At 44.8% G+C, this 24,573-nt stretch overlaps 1 protein-coding gene and 1 long non-coding RNA gene across 3 annotated transcripts in view; one reads left to right on the forward strand and one right to left on the reverse strand.

Moving 5' to 3' along the window:
- The window catches only part of LOC121434018 (androgen dependent TFPI regulating protein), a 77,780-nt gene extending 53,887 nt beyond the window's left edge, over positions 1 to 23,893 (forward strand). For both annotated transcript variants that reach the window (XM_041632761.1, XM_041632763.1), the window contains exons 5-7: positions 5,207 to 5,322; positions 15,084 to 15,235; positions 23,080 to 23,893. In XM_041632761.1, coding sequence (XP_041488695.1) covers positions 5,207 to 5,322; positions 15,084 to 15,235; positions 23,080 to 23,114 — 303 coding nt within the window. In that variant the 3' untranslated portion in view covers positions 23,115 to 23,893. The remainder of the gene's footprint in view (positions 1 to 5,206; positions 5,323 to 15,083; positions 15,236 to 23,079) is intronic.
- Positions 1,930 to 11,950, reverse strand: LOC121433924. The gene is made up of 3 exons (XR_005972375.1): positions 11,941 to 11,950; positions 10,816 to 10,885; positions 1,930 to 2,105 (listed from the first exon to the last, which is right to left on the reverse strand). It is a non-coding gene; the product is annotated as an uncharacterized LOC121433924 (long non-coding RNA).
- Positions 23,894 to 24,573: the final 680 nt, after the last annotated feature.

Here is a 24,573-nt window from a genome sequence, read left to right on the forward strand (position 1 = left end):
CCAGCAGATAACTCTTGCACCTGGGCTTTAGACAGAGAGGCTGACATCCAATTCCAAACTAAAAACATTGATGAAGAAACCGGCACTTCGGGTCTGTTGCTCAGACCAGGACACACTGCACAGTGGCCTACAAGGCAGTGTCTCCCCAGTCGGGCTTTATTCTGTCTCCTTCCAAGGATATTGACCAATAGATTCGAGAACTCTGAACTATTTGCCATGGGGACGCTGTTAAAATCGCTAGATCACTTATGGCCCCCTAAATGAAGTACAATGGTAAAAATTTCTTTTCAGTTTTCTCACAAGAGGAACCCCTTTAATTTCTCCAAAAGGAGCTTCAAACATGCCAGGCCAGTCCCTCTCTGTCCTGTCAGTCGTCTGGCAGGTTTACTCTGCCTGGTCTCTTGAGTCCTATTTTTTCTTATGTCTTCCAATGCTAATGAATGGACTTGAGATGAAAGGTATCTCAGAGGTACATAGGGCTAGGAGAGAGAGAGAGGGAGAGAGAGAGAGAGAGAGAGAGAGAGAGAGAGAGAAGAAGAAGAAGAAGAAGAAGAAGAACAAGAACAAGAACAAGAGAACAAGAAGAACAAGAACAAGAAGAAGAACAAGAAGAAGAAGAAGAAAAAGAAGAAGGACCAGTTTAAAACAAAGGAAAGTGAGGAGTCACAGGAAAAGACAACAGAAGCAAAAAATACAGTGAGAGGCTGCTTTGAGTCTGAAGACAGCCTGCCGACAGGCCATGGAGAACATGAGATCTGAGAAGGGGGACGGAAAGGGGAGAGCCACAGAACAGTTTTGAGCAGGAAGTAGTCAGACTGGCCAGATGACAACATAGGAACATAAGCTCCTGACAGGAGTACTTCTTTCTTCTTTGTTCATGACCAGAAGCGACTTAGATGAGACAAAGGTTTTGATTTAGTGTAGCTTACAGCTCCAGATGGATTACAGTCCATCATGACAGGAAGGCATGACAGCCAGAGAGGGAGGCTGGCCTAACAGCCAGGAAGCAGGGAGCTCCAGTCTTCGGCACACTGGAAGCCAGGAGATAGTGGGAGCAGGAGGGAGGGCGGCAAGCAGGAAGTAAGGAAGTGAGGGCAGGCTATGAAACCTCAAAGCCTGTGCCCAGTGAATTTCCTCAGCAAAGCTCTGCTTCCTACACGTCCCATATCTTCCCTCCACAGCACCACCAACTGGGGACCATGTAGTCAAATGAGTCTATGGGGAATATTTCTTACTCAGACCTCCACGTGGGGGCCGGAAAGCCAGCAAGCTGAACCTTGAGATATAAAAGCTAAGCAGCTGTATAGAATATAAAGGTTGGACATAAGATTTAAAAAAGCAAGTCAATGGTTACAAGAACGAATGTGGCAGACAGCACAGAAGAAAGGACAGGAAGGGGCAGAATACGCTGGCCAGGCAGTCCTAGGATCTCAGATGTCTGTTTATCTGACCCTAACTGGATAGAATCCAAATCATCACTACCTCTCCAGGCTGAACTCTATTAAAACCAACTAGCTTCCCCAAGTAGGAGGATGATGCTCGGGTTAGTCAAACCAGAGGATACCAGCCTACAAGCGGAAGGTGACTTACAGAGCTTTTAGAAGGTTCAAGAGGCTGTCATCCAGCTACCCATTCAAAAACACATCCATAAAAAAAATACTAGCACACTTCCTTTCTTGCCCCGCAGGACCATTTATTTCCAAGTCAGAGAAGGCTATTCAACCTCTCAGTTTTTATTATGAAAACCGTGAAAATTTTCCACCACACGGATGAAGGGCTTCTATGGTGAACTGTTGGTTCTGCCCTTGCTGGTCCGCTGGCTTGGTGTTAGCATAAATCTGTCCATCTCTCTATGCGTTAGTTCCAGGTGCATTTCGGAGTAAAATGGAAAAACCGTTAACCATCCTTCCCCATAAATGAGGCCTTGGTTTTTAACTTCTTTGCAGGTGGGTAATCTGTGTCTGGCTACCTGGGTGGATAGTGGAGATAAACCCAGAGTTTACAGCTCTGTCTGTGGGTGGTTTATGTCCCTCCATCCTCCGCCCCTTGCCCAAGGCAATTTCACATTGACTCGGTAATTACAGTGGAGTCTTGCCAGTGAGTTCCTAGAAAGCAAAAGAGAATTTTGTTTTACAAGTACAGCCAGTCCTCTTTCAAGACTGTAATATCAAGGCTGGAGAGGAGTCTTTGCCAACCATAGGGACACAAGAGTTAAAAGCCAAGATCCCCTAGAGGCAAAAACTGAATGACCTGTATGTACACTTCTGAATTAGATTTACTTCAAGCAAAACAGCACCTTTTTAGCAACAGGAGGGAGTCTATATTACATATGGCTTCATTTGGGACTATAAAAAACTCCCGGCAACGTGTCCAGGACCTCCACGGTTGTCCTGTGGGGTTTAAGAAAAGCCAGCCAGGGAAATCAGTGCAAAAGAGGGTCAAAGCTGTTAGCTGGAGACCACATGGCGCTAACAAAACCAGCCTCTGCCTTAATAGGATCAGCCAAACAGCTCTCACTGCGTGGAGAGGGGCATGGGCATACTCGTGCGCCACGTGACAAGCTGAGGCCGGGCGTGACAGTGCTTAAGTAAGGTTTGTTTAACCTCCACTCTTTCACCTCTTGCTTTTACATTTAAGATTTTGATTTGTCATGCTTGTCCCCAAAGAGCTTCTGTGCAGGTTCCTTTGATTTGTCTGGTGTGTCTGGTTTATCATGAGATCCGTCTCTCTCTGTCCAGAATTGAGGTCTTGTAGCACACTAAGGCTCGTTTAAAAACATCCACCCATTAGCGCCATGGAGAGGTTGTCTTAGCCACTTTTCTCATTGCTATAACCAAGAGCCACCTAGGAAGGAAGGGTTCATTTTGGCTCCCAGTTGAGGGACAAGGGACAGGGATGCCATGGCAAGAGCTTGAGTCACATAGTCACAGTCAGGAAGCAGAGAGCAACTGTGACTGCTCAGCTCCGTTTTCAGTTTTATTCAGTGTGAGACTTCAGTCCCTGAAATGGTGTCTCCCACATTTAGAGTGATCTTTTCTTTCTAATTAGAGAAAAATGAAATGTTCCTCCCCCAACCCTCATTCCACCGCTAGAGTCTTAGGTGACTGGCTGTCCTGTAGATGTAGTCTCTGGGACCTCCGTAGCTATGAGCAGGGTCAAACTGTGAGGCAGATCCCAAACTACAGAGCAAAGACCAAAACCACGATGCCCGTGGGTTCCACGCATGCTTTCATTGGCTGAGGAATGCTGCCTGAGAGTCAGAGAAGGCAGCTATGGTAGGTTCAGGTCACCCCGCAGGGTCACCCTAGCAGCCGCTTTTCTGCAGGAAGGAGGTGAACAGGAATGCGAGCACAAATCGCTATCATCGCTTTTCCAGTTGCTTCTCTTGCAATCAGTAAGAATGTTCTATCGTTATTATTCACAACCCCAGAGAAGCTAAAGTACAATTATTGTACTAAAACCTAAACTAATATTTTGCATGTAATTCGGATGGAAGTTGGCATTATAGAAAGACTAGGGGAGAAGGAATAACCGGGAGGGACAAAAAGGGACAGCACATTGAAAGGAGAATTCACCCAAGAGACAACTTCATTGACTGGGAGAGATAGCTTCGCCCCTCCCACTGTGTTTACATATGCCATTGTTTCAGCCTGCGATGTTTTGTTTACTTCAGACGGAAATATTTTACCCTCTCTGAGATAATTAATTTTTGTCAGCTTCACGGTTTATAAGGGAAACTGAGAAACTGTTAATTGAAATACAGACTGAGTCACTGTTTGCGGTAATTTTTGGCAGCGTTCTAATTTGTGTCAATCCCAGCCTAATTATTAGATTTTGTTGGAAGCAGAAAGCATATTTGATTTTTTTCCCTTATTGAACTCTTTCTTTCCCCATTTTTTTTCTTTGAAATCTGTGCTCTCTGGCAAAGATTATGTAATTTATGTCAATATGAGGTGAGACATGGATATATCGGAAGCACCGAAGAGGTTTTATTGCATCGGGCTTGGCTCTGCTCGGCAGCTCAGTATTTACAAAGCCTGTAGATTGCGGTCTTCCGGCCTCACTCCTGCCTACCCCAAACCCCTGTGAGAAAATGTGATACTTTAAAGACCTTCTCACTGGTGAGAAGCCACCTTCTGTGGACCATCACTAATGGCATCACGGAAGTGAATTTCCCAGAAGCCATCAGGGAGAGTTCGTTTGGAAATCCAATTGTGTGTCACTAGCAAAGGGCAGGCACCTAGTAGAGATGGCCAGTCATGCATCCCCTGAGTTGTTGGTTGTAAAAGCACTAATCACCATGAACTCATTTACTCCTAATGCAAACACACTGCATTATTCCACAGCAATTCTGTTCCCAACGATCATTAGTGCAGACAACAGGAAGCTTCTGGTTGTGGGTGAGGTTAATAAAATCTGTCAGCTGAATGGCCAGCATAATGGACTTGTTAATGACGCCTAATAGAAGCTGGATTCGTCCTTCCCACTGCAAAGGCAGGAAGAGAGGCAGGTTTCTATGCAGGGCAGACAACTCTGTCCCTTGACAGCTCCTATGTTGGCTTCTACATAGAGACAATGCTAAGATCAGCCATTGAGTATGATCAGAAGTTGGAGCCTACTGTATCTGGGAGCTCTGGGACCTGTGCTGGGCAGGGGAGGGAATCCCCAGGACGACCCAGAGTCAAGCAAAGTGCCTAAAAGCTGTGCTATTCTCTACGCCTTGTTACTACCACCCAGGATCCCAAGCCCTTAGGATGCTCAGCGTTCCCTTGTCACCCATTTGCGACCCTGGCTGGGATACTCCAGCCAATGATGCCCTTGCCCTTATCCTTAACATTTGCATCTTATTACCCCAGTCCCACAAGTCACAAAACTGGTCACCTAAAGCTCATCTTCATCACTCGAAGCTCGCCTTGATCTCCTGATTGGGCTCTAGCTGCAAGGGACAAAAGAAGCTACCAACTCCTGGAGACTCCCCCTGAGCCCAAGTCTTGTGGGACAGTCAATGAGGAGTGGCCTGAGCCAAAGACCTGAGCTCCAACCCCATAGGCTAGGTAGAAGCACCCAGATCCTCCCAATTGAGGACTCTGTGACTTAGGTGGGGACAGTTACCAGGACTCAACATCAGGAGGCTTTGGATGCAAGAGGCTTACATGCACTGTGAGAGGCTCCCCAGCCTCACAGTTTGTCTTCTTCTCTTCCCCAGCATACCTCCATATTCCCCTTATCACTGATGGAAGCCATTCTTCGACCACACTACTACCCACCGAAGAAGCTAGGCCTCTCCTTGTTGGGTGCTTGTAACCTTGCCTACATTATCAGGTAAGAATTGCACAAAAAGGGTCCCCTGAGACTTGCCATTGGTGACCCAAATGAACATTCCATAAGAACATATCATTAAATCAGTACTTTGGTTGGTTTAGTCAGTGATAAAACCAATCTTTAAATTTCTCAAGGGAAAGGGTTCTTATTGTTTGATTCTAATACTCATGGAAAGCTCATATTCAGAGGACACACACACACACGACAAGCCACAACTTCCTCATTCTCCCCTCATGAAAGGTAATTATTGCCAAGTGGCACACATGCTTCTGTTTCCAAGAATATATTGATTTCAGTTTCATTTGCAATTAGAATGTTTGAGAGAATGAATGCCTGCTCCAAAGCATCTATATTTACTGCACCTAAAAGGGGGCATTTGGTGGGGGTGGGGATGCTGGTGCCCTGCATCATCTCAAGCCGCAGACCTAGAGGGAGGTTGCCAGGGACCTGAAGAACATGGGAAATGAATCAGGTAACTGGTCTTGATTTGATTATTCAATTACCTGGTGACCCTCGGTCTTTGTAATGCTGCCCCACAGTCTGCAATCAAGGGCATGCACACGACCTTCTGTCTGGAACTTGAAGAAGCCCAGTTCCCTTCCTCAGCTTCTTTCTTTGCTTGTTTGTTTATTCTGAGACAAGGTCTTATGTAGCTCATGGTGGCCTCAACCTCTTGGAATGACCGAGAATAACCCAATGGTCTTTATTTTGAGTCTTCCTGTCTCTATTTCCCAAGTGGTGAAATTACAAAACTGTATTGCTGCCTTAGTTAGCTATTGCTGTGAAGAGACACCGTGACCATGACAACCCCTATAAGGAAAACGTTCAATTGGGGCTGGCTTACAGGTCCAGAGGGTTAGTCCATTATCATGGCAGGAAGAGGCAGACATGGTGCTAAAGAAGGAGCTGAGAGTTCTACACCTGGATTGTCAGGCAGCAGGAAGAGAATGACACTGGGCCTAGCTTGAGCATCTGAAGCCTCAAAGCCTACCCCTAGTGACAAAGTTCCTCTAACCAGGCCATACCTTCTCCAACAAGGCCACTTCTAGCAGCGCACTCTCTAGGAGCCCGTCACAGCCAGTTTCATTTAAACCACCACAACTACCTTGCCCAGTTTCATGGTGCTCGTGTTGAACTGAGGGCCCCATACATAGCAGGCAAGCACTCTACTAATGGGCTATAGACCCAGTCCTACTGTCCACAGCCTTTCATATGACATTATTTCATGTCTGAAAGGGTCATGCCATCCATGCGCAGAACCTGAATACTGAACCCATGGCAGTCTGGATCATCCAATTTCTATATGGGAAGCCATTTAGAGTTATTATTAACAGCACTCTGTTAATAATGAGAGCAAATCATAGGATGACATTTCAAACGACATGGGGAGGCGTGGTAGTTTGAATGCAATTGGCCCCTATAATCTCAGGGAATGGCACTACCAGGGCTATGGCTTTGTTCGAGGAAGTGTGTCATTGTGGGGTGAGCTTTGAGATCTCATATGTGTTCAAGCCATGCCAAGTAGCTTAGTTCACTTCCTGTTGCCTGCAAGCTGTAGAACCTTCTCCAGCTCCTTCTCCAGTACCATATCTGCCTGCACACAGTCACATCCTACTGTTATGACAATGAAGCAAATCTCTGAAACTGTAAGCCACCCAGTTAGATGCTTCCCTGTGTAAAAGCTGCTGTGGACATGGCATCTCTTCGTGGCAATACAAACCTAACTAAGATGGGAGAAGGTATCCCAGGCCCTTTGGCAGCACATTTTTCATTGAAGTTACCAGCTTGGTACCCAGAACTTCATGACCTCTCTTTCCATCCCAAAATCTTCCTATCTTCTCCCCATCCTTTCTCATCCTCCCCACCCCCAAGTGCCAAGGTCTTTTTTGCTTTTCTTTTGAAGGAAGTTCTTGTATAATATAATTTCTCTGAGAATCATGTTCTGTACTGTTTTCCACCCTTGGGGATTATTAAAGCTTCACAAAGGGACACTTTAAGAAAACAGAGCTCTAGCTGGTGACCACTTGGAGTTGACGCCAGGATCACATATTGAGGCTATATTGTATGATTCAGATACTGAGTACACGGAGAGGCACAAGAAGCCTGTGGCTCTTAGGGACTGTCTGGGAATGAGAGGGGACACAGGACAAGGAATTCACAGTAATAAAACTGGTGGCCGGGAGACCAGGGAGCTGCAACTGATGGTCAGTGCTGGCCTCTAAAGGGAAGAATCATTTCGTCTGAGATTCAGAGCAAGAGTAACAACTCAGAGAAGACGTGAGCAAAAATTAGTCAGCTAAGGGAATGACCACCCTGAAGCACCAAAGGAGGTGAGCACAAAGCTGAATGGGAGGACAGAGAAAAGTTAGACCATGAATATATCTCAGTGAGCTGGCATTTAAACATAGAGTGCTCTTCTGGTTTAAAAAAGATTTAAGTAGGTTCCCATGTACTGTGAGTTAAGTACAATGGTAGGTAAGGGACCGTGGCTGAAGTGTGGAAAGGAGATGAGGGAAGAAGAGAGGTAGTCACTGACTCAGAAGTGTCAATGTCAGCCAAATGCTCAAAAACCACAATATATCTCAGAACCTGAATGGAGGATGGCAGCTTAGAGGTCAGAGGCCTTTGAACACCAGGGTTCCAAAGGCTTAGATGGCATGCTCAAGGTCATGAGGTCATAAGGCCGAGGGATCTAGCCGGGGAAGGAACAAAGTACAAGCACAAAACCTTAAGAAAGGTTTGAAAGTACTGAGACTAAGGCAAGCGGTGTGCCCACCTATTCCCCCGGCCCCCAGCATGGTGGTTTTGCACACACTGGGAGCTGAGCAGGCTCTTGGCCATGTGTACACTGTGGAGAAAGAACTAGGTTTGGAAGCAAGAGACCCCAGTTCAAGGTGGCTTTAAACCCAACTTTGTACCAGAATAAATGGAACACAAGTATACCAGAAGGCCATTTTGCTGGTGTCCCAAGGTAGACACTTCCATAGTTCAGTCCAGTCCCCAGGAAGAGGACATGAGACTCTCTGCTGCCTGCTAGCTCTGCCTTGTCCAACAAAATGCACCTTCAGGCTCCTAGAGCACACATGGCTATAGTAAATTCCCTAGCAGTAGACACCCATGGAGAAGTGTTGGCACAGCTCTTAGGGTGTGCCGCTTGAGATGGTCAAATGCGGAGACAGCATAGCAAGAATGAGGTCCTGAACACAGGCTGGGCCACGGAGAGAAAGAAAAACAAACTTGAGTCTGCAAGGAGCTGCTAACTGCACCAGAGACATCATTCTGATAAAGCCACAGTACAATGGCCTAAAAATAGCCACGTGGACCCCCTGGGGACTGTCTCCCCAGTGCTGTTCTCTTTCTGTTACTTTTTCAGGTTGCAAAATTAGAGGTTTGGCCCTGCAGAGGAAAAACAAAGCCCTGCCGAGGAGTAACAACAAAAAATGCTTCGTTTCCTTTGGATCGCTTCAGCCACCTATAAATCTGTTGTCTTGCTTCTGCCTCCCTGCTCTCTCACCCCCAAAACACCTTGCCTCACTCTGTCTGAGGCAATGGCGATGGGTGGAGAAAGGACTGTTCCTGCTGCTGGCCCTATTCCTCTTTAAAAAGGGGGTTTGAACAAATATTTCCCCTAATAGCAAGCTGGTCCTGTTGGAAAAGTGAGGTCATATAAGGCCAGGCTCCAGCCTGCAGGGGACCGATACTTAAGAAGTGGAAATGAGCCTGGCATCCAAACTGCAGGAGCCTGGACTGGAAAGTGATAAAATGGAATAAACGCACAAGGAGCTGCAGGCACACAGAGAAGGAAGGAAGGGCACAGGGTGGCATCGTGAGCGGCAGGCGTAGGGGCTGAGACCCGAGAGACCACGCAGGGTCAACACCACCCCAAGCTGTTCACACAGCATCCACAGTCAGCAAGAGGAGAATGATAAATGTCTGCGAGTCAGCCAACCCTCTCCTTTCCAGACCCGTGAGTGGTACCACTCACTTGTTTCCTCTCCTCAGTCAGCCCAATCAAGACAGTCCTGCCTAGCCACGCCCAAGAGGCTAATCGAATGAGAATAATCATCACAGGTGTGTTCAGCAGCTTGTCTCCTGGATGACTCCAGTTACAGGAATAACAATAAGGGTAACAGTCAACATTAACTACCACATGCCTCAAGAATAACAGTCTTTAAGCCCATCCCTCACTCACACACACAACGATAAATTGTATATATTTATATTGACTATATTACAGGCTACTAAGAGCTAAGCCAAGCTGAGTTCAGATAAGCTGGCCATACCCACCCTACCCTTCTTTTCCAATTATTACATCACGGTGAAATCTTCCAAGAGTTACTGTTTGCTATTTCTAAAATGCAACACTCAAAGTCAGACATAGTCTCATGGCATTTACCTAAATTGTTCTATCATTAATTAAAACATGGGAGTGAGAAATTGAGGTCGAAAACATGATACATCCAAGAAATAGTGGAAGGACCATCAGCTGACCCTATAATCTCTATTCTTCCCCGCATCTGAAAAGTCCCAGACATCCCCATAGCCCCTCCCTCTCCTTCCTGTCCCACTTCCATCCGACTTCCTCAGTCTTCCAATATCTCTATGGCTAATCCAGGTCAGCCAATCAGTGACCCCATCCTTGATTCAAGGAGGCTTTATTGGCACCGTGGAGCGACAGTGTGAACAATTCTCCCACAGCATGGTTTTGAAGCTCAAATCTTAGCAAGGGTTGGAATTGCAGCCCCATTTTCCACAGTGATACTTAGCAGCCATCATGCTGATGTATGAAAACAACCATCAGGATGACACCCCATGCCCCTCTATGCTCAGCATTTAGGGCTGAGCCTCTGGGGAACAAAGTAAAAGGTAATTACTATGCTGGTAACAGAAACTAGAAATAACAGCAGCATAAAGCAGGCGGCTGATTCTTTGGGAATGAAGAATCTACCAGAACTATATTGCTGAAGGAGTGAATTGCTTTGTAGACTGTTTGGCCTGTACTAGGTAGATGTAAAGGACACATTAAGGAGACTTTTAAGATTTTCAGGTAGTGGCAGGAAAAGACCGTGGTTTCACTCATAGAGATGAGGATGAATTGTGAACGAAATAGTTAGGAATCGTTTTCTAAATGGCCAGTTCAAAATACCATTTTCAGGGTCTATTAAAGTCTAATGCTGGGCCAGTTGGTGGTGGTGTATGCCTTTAACCCCAGCCCTCAGGAGGCAGAGGCAGGTAGATCTCTGAGTTCGAAACTAGCCTAGTCTACAGAGGGAGTTCTAGGATAGCCAAGTCTACACAGAGAAATCCTACCTCAAAACCCTCCCCTACAAAAAACAAACAAACGAACAAAAACTAACAACTAACACTGGTTTGATTTGTTTAGGGTGCATGCAGGGTGTTAGGAAAGTAATCCACACATCACACACCCCACACACCCTACACAGCACTTTCTCACACCAAAGACTGAGACCCAACCCCCAAGAGGAGACTCACCTCATCTTTTCTGAAGGGAGATGGGTGCAGGGAGATACCAGTAGTTGACCCCTCAGGTGGGAAGTGATTTCTGGAGTCACAGGGAGAGATAAGGAAAAGAATCAGGAAGCAAATGCTGGGGTGATGCTCTTGTCTTGGTGATAAGGTGGTTCAGGAGGGTAGCAGAGGTTGCCAGCTGCTGAGATCAGACAGACAGGAACCCCCGTGGTCTTTAACAAGGAGGAAGCCTCACACCCAAGGACCAGGGTAATGTGGATGAGTTTCAAATTCAGTCCATACAGGAGATAGAGGTGAGGTGTGAAGATGCAAACAGGGTATACTACAATCCCTCCTCCCTCTCCCCTCCCCTCCTTACTCCCTTCTTTTCTCCACCGGGCTTTCTTCCACTTTTGCTCCTGCCACCTAAGAGCTATCACTTCTCTGGCATGCTCTCTGTGAAGGTTTCCTAACCTCAGGGATCTTTCCTTCCTAAACCTTATGCTGAAAGGAAACACAAGTGAAGTTAGCAGAAACATCTCATGTCCATAGGGGGATGGCGTTGTTTGTAGACTACTTTACAGAAAAGGACATGGGAGTTAAGAAGCCCTAATTTCATGTATCTAAAGTAAACCATGTGAACTAATTAATAGAATCTGGGAGTGTGCTCGGGGATCATTCTTATCTGCTTGGGGACATTTGTTTTCTGCCCCTTGTTCCTACTCCGTTCTGTTCTAAGAAACAACCATGCAGGCAAGAAACACCAAGAAAAGTCTTCGGCAATGCATCTCTTCCATGCACATCTTCTTCCTAGTATTTATTACAATGAATGATATCAGTTTGTTATGGCCATCACATCATCCATGTAGCAGGGAGCAGCTACATGGATGATAGGTTTGGGAGACTAAAGGTCCCAGTACTGCAGGACTAGGGACCAAGCATTGAACTTGGTCATACACTTGCATGACCCCAAGACTGATGCTGTCTGTCTTAGTTAGGGATTTCTGTTGCTTGAATAAAACACCAGGGCCAAAGTGAGGGTGGGGAAAGGGTTTGTTTCAGTTTACAACTTCCAAGGAACACCAGGGCAGGAACCTGAAGGTGAGCAGTGAAGCAGACGCCATGGAGGAGTGTTACTGAATCGCTTACCATGTTTTTCTCAGCCTGTTTCTTGTAGAGAACCCAGGACCGACTGCATCACTCACAATGAGATAGGCTTGACCACATCAATCATCAATCCAGAAAATGTACCACAGGTTTACCTACGAGGTCAATTTAGTGGGGGATTGTCTCTATTGAAGTTCCAGCTTCAAAATGACTCTAGCTTGTGTCAAGTTTAACTAAAACTAGCTAGCGTAGTGCCCTAAATTGATTTTAACTGTGACAAGGTGAATGTAGCATAAAGTCAACTATTTTGCTCATTTGAAGTGGCGCCAAGTACATTCACATTATTTAGCTATTCCTGTACCCCCCACCCAGAACTCTGAACCCACTAAACAACACCTCCCTGGGGATCCCTTCTCTGCCCACCACGCACACTTACCGTCAACCTTTCTGTCTCTAGGAATCTGATGCCTCCCCCTCTAAATGGATTCCATGTGTCCTTTTCTCGCCATAGCGCCTTCAGGGTTCACACCGATGTTGCAATCTTCGTTCTTTTTCTTTTTAACGTCATGTTTTTACTCCACCCTTCACCCATCAGTGGCCTCTTGGGCTGTTTCCACCTTTGGACTATAAACTCTAAAGCATGGTTATCTTTGGGTCTCCCATTTCAAGTCACAGAGCGTGTTACTCAGTGGCAATGAGGGTACACAGGCGATGATAACCTGTCCTAACACTCTGAAGGACTGCCTTACAGTTTCCCTAGCCAATGGCAAAGAGGGGATCCAATTTCTCCTTATCCTCCTAAACAAGTATGTCCTGTGGTTTGATTTGTTTTGGGTTTAGTTTTGATAGAAGCCATTCTGTGTAACAATGCAAGGGCTCATGACTTTGATCTGCATTCTCCATTTTAGTGACACCTGACATCGTCCTTGTTTATATTCTGTGTAGGTTGTCTATCCAAGTCACCTGTCTGTTTCTAATTGAATTGTTTGGGAGTGCTTTTTAATTAGGCAAATTATTTATATAGTCTACGTGTTAGCCTATTGATATATATATATATATATATATATGTTATTTGCATATATTTTTCTCCATCCTGTAGATAGCCCTTCTACACTGTTGACTGTTCTTTTTGACTAAATCTTAATCATTCAATTTTATCAACAAAGACTTGGGAGCCAAATGTTGGCATGAAAACCTGCAAGCTCAAAGAGGCAGAGAATGTGCCCATCTGACCTTCTTCCTCCACTGATGTCCCAGAAAGAGCTTTCTCCTACACCAGCTCAAACAAAACTTCTCAAACTAAATGTTCCTCCCTTCTGCTTCCTGTGTGCCTCTCTGTCCATCCTCCTGACTCCCTCTTACTCTCTGTGTTTGCTCCACCTCTTGACCTATGGTTGACTTTATTTAATCCTGTTTACAATATTCAAGCAGAAAGCCCTTGGATTAAAGGTGAATGCTAGGGCTCAGCCACACCACAACTAGAAACAGGCTTTTCCAGTAAATAACGCAATCTCAGTGTGATCAAATATCTTGCAACAGTTGACAGTATCCTTTGATCCATAGAGATGAGCCTCTAAATTCCCCACTCTAGATCCCCTTTGCCCCACCCTAGGCCTGGGCCTAAATATTAGCCCTTGTCCACAAAACACTTACCAAACTGAATGTATTAGAAATGGCAGAGATTACATTCAGGTTTTTGAAAGCTTAATTAAGCACAAAGCTTCCTATTTCTGCCCTCCTCCTGTTGGCAGAAGCTGCTCATTTGTTCCTGGCTTCCTAAATTTGAAATAACTACCCAGAAACTATATTATTTAAAACATTGCTTGGCCAATAGCTTGTGCATATTTCTAGCTAGCTCTTATATCTTAAATTAACCCATTTCTATTAATCTGTGCATCATCACGAGGTCATAGCCTACTGACAAGTTTCCAACATCTCTCTCCTCCAGCGGCTACATGGCTTCTTCCTGATTCCACCTACTTTCTCTCTACACCTCTGGATTTCCTGCCTGACTTTACTCTGTTAAGCCATTGGCCAAAAGCAGCTCGATTTATTAACCAATAAAAGCAACACATATATAGAAGGACTTCCCACACCACCCTCTGATAGACAGCCATGTTGTAATTCTGATTCTCAGGCCTGTCAGACTCCCACATGGCAGGCACTATCTTATGTCTCTTGCACATGAAATACATGGGTGGCAAACACCTGGTTCGTTGCAGCCATTCTTGCAGTATCCTGATGAGGCTATGCTGTTTGGACCCCAGCCTACACCAGCAGTTAATACATGATGGAGGTGATGTAGCTGGTAGGTGGCAGACTGAACATTTAAGTCACAGAGTCCGTGTCCAGATCCTCTACACTTAACAATCGTAAGCCACAGCAGAGGCGACATCAGCCCTTAACACATATTCTGTGTTTTAAGTTATTTCAGACTTTGGCATCTCCGGTGCATTTGACTTCCAGCAAACCGCATTTTTAGTTTCCACTTAGACATCATGGCTTCTCTCCCAGCATTTCTTTTCTGTCCCTTGGCTCACAGGAACAGCTTATAGTCTATCCTCACATGAGTAAGTTCTGAGCTTCCCTACCAACTCATCCAGTGCTGGCTGCCTAAGAGTTTCTGTGAGCTAAAGTTAGGGATAACACTCAATCTCCGGGCATCCTGCTTTAGAGCAGTGACGAACCATCCCTACCCGACCTGTGTCAACAAGACTTGGAGAGCTAAGAGAAGCTTGTCCTCTTAGGTACCAACACCCAGGGCAGCACACATCACTCCTTCAGCTGCAGGCTACAAAATTGACACTGTCTTCACAGGTCCAGTGTCTCAGGCAGCTGTCCATCTCAGAGAAAGCAGTAATGAAGTCACGTGCTCACATTCCCTCCTTCGCTGATGATGTGTGACATGCTTCTGTCCTTTCACCTAGATGAATCACAAAGTACCAGATAAGGAAAAGGCTGACTCATTCCATGAAAAAAAAAAAAGATGTTTTATTGAAACAAGTAACGACCCTAGAAGATGATATAGACTCCCTTCTGTAGATCTGCAGGAGCACTTCAGGTGTTGACAAACGTTCCTCGGGGCTGGTTTTCACCAGCTGTCTTCCAGCGTCCTACTGAACCGGAGGGGAAAATAGTTTGTTGGCCTCTGTGGTCCTGATCATTTTGACGTCTTGTTCATGCAGGATCCTGTGGCGCTACTCTCAGACCGGAAACTGGGTGTACCCCGTGTTTGCCTCCCTCAACCCACTGGGTATTATCATCTTCTTCTCGGCCAGTTACATCCTGAGTGCCGGCATCTACTTGCTTGGAGAGAAGATCAATCACTGGAAGTGGGGTCAGTGCTTCCCTCTCGCCCTCAGTCCGCAGAGATCCGTTTTCTTACCCACTCTCCGCTCTCCACCCAAACCTCTCGCCCATAGTCCATAGAGATCCATCTCTCTTTTATCCATTCTTTACTCTCCACCTAAACCAAAGGAAAGCTTAGTCCAAGCCAGAAGGCACTGCCAGGTGTGCCTTTGTTATAGAGCTCAAGTGGGGTCTATGGAAAGTAGAAGAAGAAAAACCTGGTGCAAGATGGCATTCCCTTGGAGAACTCCAAGTGTCTCCTCTCTTCTGCCAAATAATATCTCATTTAACTCGAAGACCGAATCTTCTTTCAAAACTTTAGGAACCAAAGAATGAGGTGTTACCACCCCAAACATGAGGGGGGGGAAATCCTAGAAGGGTCTTCGCTCATCCCAGGGAGGGCTTGGGGGACAGGAACTCTTAAAGTGTGAGTTCCTTTTGTCCTTAAAAAAATGTGACTCTCGTTCTGAACTGTAAGAGATAGTTCATTCTGAGCCAAATGTGAGTAAGCACGGCCCAGGAGACATGGATTCAGGTTGCTCTGAATGATGTTCCCCTCCTTGACTGAAGAAGGTGCACGAACTTGCACAGTCACAAACAAAGGACAATCACAAATCAACGCATTAAACCAAACATTGACGCATTGATGGGGACAGCAGGTGGGTGGGCCCATGGGCTATGGCAAGGTGGAGGAAACTCTGCTATAGGTTTCAGGTATTATCTGATGATTATTAGTTTAGGGGCTAGTGGGAGTAAGCAGTCTGTCAAGTTATTCATTCCAAAGGTTTTATGTGACAGTCAGAAAAGATAGTAGGCCATGGTAGGCCAGATGCAGAGGCAGGCAACAAATAGCTATCAAGGGGAGGAAGGATATCTCAGGATAATTTTGGTGCACCATTCCTGGAATTTAGGGGTGGTAGTTTATGTTTTAATTCTGCAAGGAGACACGCAGAAATTCACCTTAGTTTTGTATATAACAAAGCAGAAAAAAAAACCTGTAGGCACCACCCCCATGCATTCAGCTACCAGCAGTTCTGGTCTATCAAACAGAAATGGCATCTCCCACCATTCTCTGAGTTCACGGGAAGCATAAACTTGTGGATGCAAAGGGCGGGTGCTGTCCAAGGGCCTAGAATGAGCTATATCTAAAGAGAGGCTGAGACCGCTGAGAAAGAAATGGTCAACTTGGCATTTACCTCTCTTGGAAGATTTAGTTTATGTTTTTGAATTAATTTATTTTACATCACAATCGCAGTTCCCCCCCCCCTCTTCTCTTCCTATTCCTTCCCGCACCTCCCTCCTGCCGCCACCCAATCCACTCCTCCTCCATTTCTGTTGAGAAAGGGACATAAAGGCAGTGTTTTCTATGAAACATTTTAAATGAGACGCTGCAAACAAGCAAACCAAACTAACTTAAATTGCAAAAACAAACTCCTAAAACCAGCATTTCAAACCCAGAATTCCTGTTCTCAGGGAACTCATTGGGAGTAGGGACTGGGACTGCAAATGTACTGGCATCTAATTCTAGCAATTTTGGGGGCACTTGAATTTCTAGGTGAAGATTTCTGATGACTCTCAAAGATCTATAATTCTGAAAACAGAAACAGGAGGGAGGGAGGGAGGGATGTGCAGATTCCATTTGGAATCTGATGGTTGGCAATGCAGATAAAGAAAGCTCAGTTACTTAGAGATTATCAAGAACAGTGAGTCTTTAAAACAGTTGTATTGAGTTTGTAGATGATTGATGCTTTAAGTCGTTTCTTTGCAATAGTAAATGTTAAACATCTTAAATTAAAATATAAATTATCCCTCCTGAGTTCTAGGGATTCCCCACCCTCTGATTTCTGAGAGCACTTACACACATGGCATACATAAAGTCACACAGACATACATACATGCACATAAATAAAAACAATAAATACATTTTTTGCTGTTTTTTTTTTATTTTTAGAGACAGGTTTGTTTTTGTGTAGCCTTGGCTGTCCTGGAACTAACTGTGTAGACCAGACTGGCCTTGAACCCACAGAAATCCACCTGCCTCTGCCTCCCGAGTGCTGGGATAACAAATACATTTTTAATAAAATAAAATCTCACTGTGTTTATTATCCTTCAAATCCCCAAAGCAGCAAGCTCCTAATAGACCCCAGTGCTGAGTAGTGTGTCCAATTTTGCTTATCAGCACACGGGCTCCCACTAACCAAGAACCTGCACGTGACATACAAGATGGAGATTAGCATAGACAGTGATATGCCTCTTCTCTGGCTCGGCACTTCTGAGAAAAACAGACAAATAGGCCAAAAGGCTTACACTGCATCAGACCAGAATAAGAATTACGTTTTTGGGGGGTTTTTTTTTGTTTGTTTTGTTTGTTTTTATCATTTACTGCAAAGAACCAAGTGATGAAGAAGAAAATGCAGCGAGGGCAGGCCGTGGTTGACACATGCCCATAATGCTTTTGCTTTAGAGAGCTGAGAGGCTGAGGCAGGAAGATCGATCACAAGCTCAGGGGCCAGTCCAAGCCACTGCATCAAAGGGGGTGAAAAGCATTAGAAGAGAAACTGGAGCCCTTGAAATTTCATTGGCGGTTAATGTTTTTAAATGGCTAAAATGCAACAGGACGGACAGTCCATGCGAACCTATTTTAATCCTCTCCTGGCTTACAGAGGAAAGCCCAGCCCTCAGAACACAGATTCTCTATGAGTTGGTTCCTGTCTTAGTGTTTTTTCTCATCCTCTTCCAAGTCTCCTTCCATTCCCTCCCTCCACACGGGTATTGCTCTTGCCCTCATGGATATAAGCTCCCCCCCCCCCCCCCCCCCCCCCCGCTCAGCTCCAGTCATTGTCTGGCTCACGTTTATTCATTTATTTCAATTTATCTCTAAGATGGCTGCCCTGATCTGCCCAGGTTTGACTCAGTGTCCTTTTCGATTGTTCCATGGCTCTTCCTCCATCTTTTAAAGGCCAGACCTATGTTTCTTTTGTGATAGCTTTAAGTCTTTGTCTTTGTAGAAGACTTAGAGTTTCCTAAGGGTTAGGATGCCTTAGTCATCTTTGACTCTCTGTCTCTGCTAGCTTTCCCAATGGCTCAATCAGAGCAGGTAGTTTAAAAGGGGTGGGGGTTTTTTCTCTCTAGGTAGGAAGAAAGAATACTCACAAAGGTTTTCTGGAATTAGCTGTTAGGACAGTAGCTGTAGCAGTTGTATGACACTGGGCTAGGAGTTGGGTGTCTAGGCAGGTGGGGGTGCAGTGTACCCACTGAAGAGCTGTTGAAGAAAGAGGCGCATGTTGAAGCAGGCCATGTAAAGCAGCCAAGATCACTGAAATAGCCATCTGCACTGAGCTTCTCCAAGGCGGTCCTCTGAAGCCAGAAAACGCTCTTTACATTTTCCATTTAACAGCTCCGATGAGTGTAGTTGTAGGCATACAACTGTCAGTATTTAAGGAGTCAGTAAAAAAAAAATTGTCTTGTGTTCTGACTCCTGGAGTCATAAAGACATGTGTGGTGTCTGTAGTCATATAGGCGAGAGCACTTGTCTTGCCACACCAGCAAGTGATAGTGCAGATTGGTCTTAAATTCTCTCTGACATACATGAAAGAGGATGAAGAAAAGACTAGAGAAGTTGGGGGGGGGGCAACCCTCTGGCTGCCAACTAGGAGGCTTTTCACTGTGAAACATTCCCTTCAATCAAAAAGTACTCCAGTAACCGTCTTTATTTCCCACTCAGAGCTTGAAATCCACTTTGTAAATGTCATCTATGGAAGATAGATGGCCTCTTAATAAGTTGGCAGTTTCCATGCAATATAGAAGCATGGTCAGAGAATAAATTTTGAAGACACAAGGGAGCCTGGAAATTGCTCAGTTCTGAGAGAATGCAAAACTAAAGACCCATCTCATGCCTCGGTGTGCTAGAAACACAAGAAAAACACTCTTTCGGAAGAAATCAAAGCATGTAATTCTCTACAGAATGAAGTGACTCAAATCTCCACACAGGATTGTGTGGGAAGGTGCCTTCTCCATGGGGGTCAGTATATTAGTCAGCTTTTCATTGCCATAATAAAACACCTAAGACAGTTAATGTTAAAAAAGCAGAAAGTACTATATGTGCCTCACTGTTTTGGAGGGGGGAGTTCTATTGATTTGGCCTCCAGTGAAGGTGACATATAGGTTACAGATCATAGTGTATTTTAGAGATCAAGCAAGCTAATACATCTCACACTGTAAAGAGACTAATCGCTCAAAGCTAAGGCAACTAACAGTCCTATGAGAATTTCTCCGTAACCCCAATAACCTAAAAATCTCCCACTATGGTCTAACTCCCAAAAGTTTCATAACCTCCCAGCAGCATCACACAGAGGCCAATACTTTAATCGCAGTGAATGCTTGGAGCTAACTCAAGTCATACCCATGACATCGCAGTGGACATGTGGCCATTCCCTAGCATTCCATCTAGCTACTTAAGTTAAGATGGAGGAGACTCTGACGTAGAGAAGGAGACACCCTCCTCTCCCAACAGAGCTTAAGCCATCATTTCTGCTTTTCTCTGAATCTTTGTACTCTGTACCGGGCCTGAGGAGAGAGGCTATGATTACAGTCAGATACAAGAGGTGGGGCTTGAAAAACACGCAGATAGAGAGAATGCTAGGACCCCTGAGAGTCAGAGCAGAGCAAACATCGTTGAGAAATGTATATTGATCAAGCCTTTGAATGTGAAGGAAGCTGCTCTTCAGTTGACAGAGGCTACTTAAAGGGCTAACATACATACTCAGCCAAGAGAAGGAGATGCCATTGAATTTAGAGCATAGAGGAGACTACTGGGACAGGCATGGTGGTCTGCACCTTTAATCTCAGTAGTGGGGCAGAAATAGGCAGGGATCTGTAAATTCAGTGTCAGCTGGGTCTATAAGGGTGAGTTCCAGGCCAGCCAAGGCTACATCATGAGACCCTATCTCAAAAAACAAAGAGAGAGAGAGAGAGAGAGAGAGAGAGAGAGAGAGAGAGACAGAGACAGAGAGACAGAGAGAGAGACAGAGAGAGACAGAGAGAGAGAGAAACCCGAAAAGAGTTACTGGGAGTTGGTGTGACTCACATAAAAATGAAAAGAGAAAATTAATGTAATATGAAACCTTCAGGCTCAGTAGGACTGAAGCTCTCCTGGAATAATTGCAACAGTGTGAGTCGGTGGGAGGCATGAATGCAAGTGTGCTTATAAGGATCTTGGGATCAGGGAGGCTATTTTTAAAGGAAATCAAGGTGACTGAAAGGCCACAAGTAGGACTTCAAGATACCAGCCACCGCCCTAGAGAAATGGCTCAGTGGTTAAGAATAATGACTGATCTTCCAGAGGATCCAGGTTCAATCCCCAGTACCCATATGATGTCTCACAGTCTATAACTCCAGCCCCAGGAAATCCAGCAGACTTGCAGTATATACTGTTTTTTCTGTGTTTGTTTGATTTTACTTTTAGCAGTGCTTGAATTGAACCTAGGGACTTGCACCCCCTACCTCTGAACAATATTCCCAGCTACAATGTGTATTGTTGAAAACAGAAGTGTTGAAAATAACCTGGAATTTTTTATGTGTTTGTTTGCTTTGCAATTAGCATACAATGCACTATGTTCTCTTGTGGCATTTCCGTACATTTGTTGTGGTTGTTTCTTCTCCCCTCTTCTTCCCCACCCTTCTGTCACCCTGGCTGCATCCTCCCAATGCTAGCATTCTACTCCCATGTCACATGGGTCCTGTTACCCTCTCCCCTTCCTTAAAACCTTCCTTTGCTCTTGGTCCCTTTTCTGATTGTGAGACCCATGCCTTCACACAACCCACTTATACACATGTACATAAAAATTAGAAGCTGGTATTTACCTATGAAAACTTGTGTTGGTCTTTCTGAGTGTGGGTCACTCAACAGAATAATTTCCAGATTCTATGTCATGGCAAATTTCATTTTTTTCACAGCTGAATAAGATTCCATCATTATATGAGTTATATTTTTATTATCCACCCATCTACTGATGAGCATCTAAATGCTCCCATCTTCTAAGCTGAGATTAGAACAGTGATCTGTAGTAGGAGCTGCAGGCTGTGTTCCTGCCGCCCCAGCTCCTGGTCGCCTGGCTAGCTTATGCCCCGAAATAACAACACACAAATTGTATTCATTTAAACACTGCTTGGCCCATTAGCTCTAGCCCTTACTGGCTAATTCTGATATCCCGATCAACCCATCTCTAATAAACTGTGTAGCACCCGTCTTACCGGGAAAGATTCAGCATGTCTGACATGGCGGCTTGCTTCATTGCTTGCTTCTGCCCAGGAGAGGGTAGCATGGCGTCTCTGAGCTCACTTCATCTTCCTCCCAGCATTCTGTTCTGTTTACTCCACCCACCTATGTTCTAACCAATAAAATTCAGCAATGGTTTCTAATTTATACAGCATTGAAAATCTGCAGCTATAAATAAACAGCTGACTGGCTTAGCTGCCTACTCAAAATCCTTTATTAAAAAAAAAAGGCACCACCAACTACAGGAGGAAGGAAAACAAGGCTGCCTGACTGAGGGAAGGCAGTTTCTTTATTTTTTAACCAATGACCTTCCTCCATCAGTGATCAACATGGATGAGGAAGCATTTCTATGGTAGAATATAGTCTTTTTATATATACCCAGAAATGGTATAGGTATGCCATGTAGTAGTTACATGTTTAGAATTGCTTTGTTGTTGTTCAGAAACCTCCATACTGAATTCACCATGGTGACAGCAGTCCTTACTTCCTTTAGAAGTGGACAAGGGTTCCTCTTTCCATATATTCTCACCAGAATTTGCTATCATTTGTTTCCTTGATCATAGCCATTCCAACTGGGGTGAAGTGGAATTTTACTTTTATTTTGCCTTCCTTGATGGCTAAGGGTGTTGCACATTAAAAAATGCTTATTGACTGTTTCTTCTTTCGAGAACTGTCTATTTGGTACTTATAGAGTGATAGCTTTGTTTTGGGGGGAGTTTAATTTTCTGAGTTCTTTATATATTCTAATACTAATCCCTGATGAAGCATGGCCGGCCATGCTTTTTCCCGTTCTGTAGGCTGTCTGTTCACTATCTTGCTCTCTGCTGCCATGCAGCTTTCGGTCTGGGATCTAGAGTGTGAAACCATTCCAGCAATACCAGACCAGAGAAATCACAGCTCTGATTCCCAGTTCTATTACCAAAGTAGAACCGATAGTATTTGGCAATAGATAGGATGGATAATAAGCTACAGAGAGGTTATCAGTTCCAAAGCTTGTGCCATCATTAGTGATAATGAAATATGGAGGTACCAACTTGATGTCTAAATGGAACACTCTAGAAATGTTGTGCATGGCTTCCACCGAAGGAGGATCCTGTACTATGCTTACTTGCATACAGTACTTACTATGCGTCAGTACTGATATAAATTGGTTGGGAGAAGTCATGGAGGACCCAGTTAGGTAGACTACCACTCTTCTTGTTCCTCTCTAATCCCGTGCAGTCCTTTTGTCTCTCTCTGCAAAGTCTCTGTATTTCCCTATGGATGTGGGCCGTACACAGCACTCACCCAAAGCACCAGCAATTGGAGGCATGGCTGAGTTCGCCATACAAACCAACAGCATCACTGAGTATCTGGCTAACCGCACACTGAGCTCCAAGTCAGGAGATTAGATTGCTTCTTGTCCGTTTAGCAGTAGTGGCTGTTTATCAGAGTTCTTCTCTCCTGGAGAGAGAGTGTTTTTGACTTTCCACCGCCCCATCAGAGAGAATCTCTACCCACTCAAGAACACCCATTAGGGAACCCTGTCTGAGATATCTCTGTGTCTGTTGGTGCAGGTACCACAATGAAGCCATATATGAAGAAGAAGTGACGACACACTATTTTCCAAGAGCCATGGAAGAAGAAACATAAGAACTGGTCATCTTTCTATTATTCTCATTATTATTATTTCTTTGGGGATCGGTGGTGGAATAGCATGGGGAGATACAAAAGACAGAGAATGATGCATAAGTTTAATAAAGCCTATGAAGGGAGCTTTGCTTGAGATCTCTTGGCTTTCAGAAAGGCTGGTAAACAATTCCTGAAGTCTCGGAATCCATTGATTTTTGTCTGACCTCCATAGAGGATTGTTTCTGGCTGGGGGAAAAAAAAAAGACTAAAGAAGCCTGGATAAACTTGCTGGAGGACTTTAGAGAAGGGGTGTGGGGAGAGGAACTCAGAGCCATCTAATCACTATACCTTCGAGGGGGATGGTGAGGACCCAGATGACAAGTTGTTACATTGTCAAAATCATTGTGATGTTGGACTAGCAGCACACATGACTATTCCCAGCATACCGGATGCTAGATAAGCAAGGTCATGAATTCAAGGCTGGCCTAGGCTGCCGAGTAAGACCCTGTGGTGGTTTGAAAGAAAATGGCCCCCAAAGAGAGTAGCACTACTAGAAGGTATGGTCTTGTCGGAGTAGATATGGTCTTGTTGAAGGAAGTGTATCGCTATAGAGATGGGCTTTGAGGTCTCGTATTTGCTCAAGCCGTTCCCAATGAGATAGATCACTCTCTGTTGCCTGCCTAACGAGATGTAGGGCTCTCAACTCCAGCACCATGTCTGCCTGCATGCCACGATGTCACACCGTGATGATAATGGATTAAACCTCTGAAAATGTAAGCCACCCCAGTGAAATGTTTTTCCTTTATAAGAGTTGCCATGGTCATGGTGTCTCTTCACAGCAATAGAAACGCTGACTAAGATAGACCCTGCCTTTAAAAGACCAAAAAGAGAAGAAAGAAGAAAAGAAAAATTGCTGTCACATGAAGGCAATGGTGTCTACCCCCAGATCTCCCAATACTCAGTTCTGGGTCATTTCTCAATAATTCCAACTTCTCTAAAACCTAAGTATTTTGAGAGTTAATTGTCTTCAATGATTCCTGGCCTGTTTTCTCCTAGCTTAGAAGTGTAATGACTTAAAAGCTGCTGACGGGGTCTGTCTGTCTGCCTAGGATGATAGTGCACCCACTGGAGCCGTGAGAATAATTTATATTAAATGGTGAGAAGTCCACCCTCGTTCAGAACACACATTTGGGGCAGGAATTAACATGGAACGTAAGGAACTGTCAAATGGCTCTTCCATTTGAATACTGATTTGAATGGAGGCGTGGCAAAGTTATCATGAGATCAATGTGTGTAGTGTATACAAAGAAGACTGTAGCTGGGAAGGAAATGCCAAGGGCTGTGATGGCATCCGTACAAACTGATCAGGTGACTCGCAAGGGCTCCTGAACCCTTAAAGTTTCCTGGTGGGTTACAGGTCCTTTTTTCTCATTGTTGTA

Source organism: Microtus oregoni, unplaced genomic scaffold (genome assembly GCF_018167655.1).
Source record: "Microtus oregoni isolate MIOR12 unplaced genomic scaffold, Mior012 000042F_ref0000377, whole genome shotgun sequence".
Taxonomy (NCBI): domain Eukaryota; kingdom Metazoa; phylum Chordata; class Mammalia; order Rodentia; family Cricetidae; genus Microtus; species Microtus oregoni.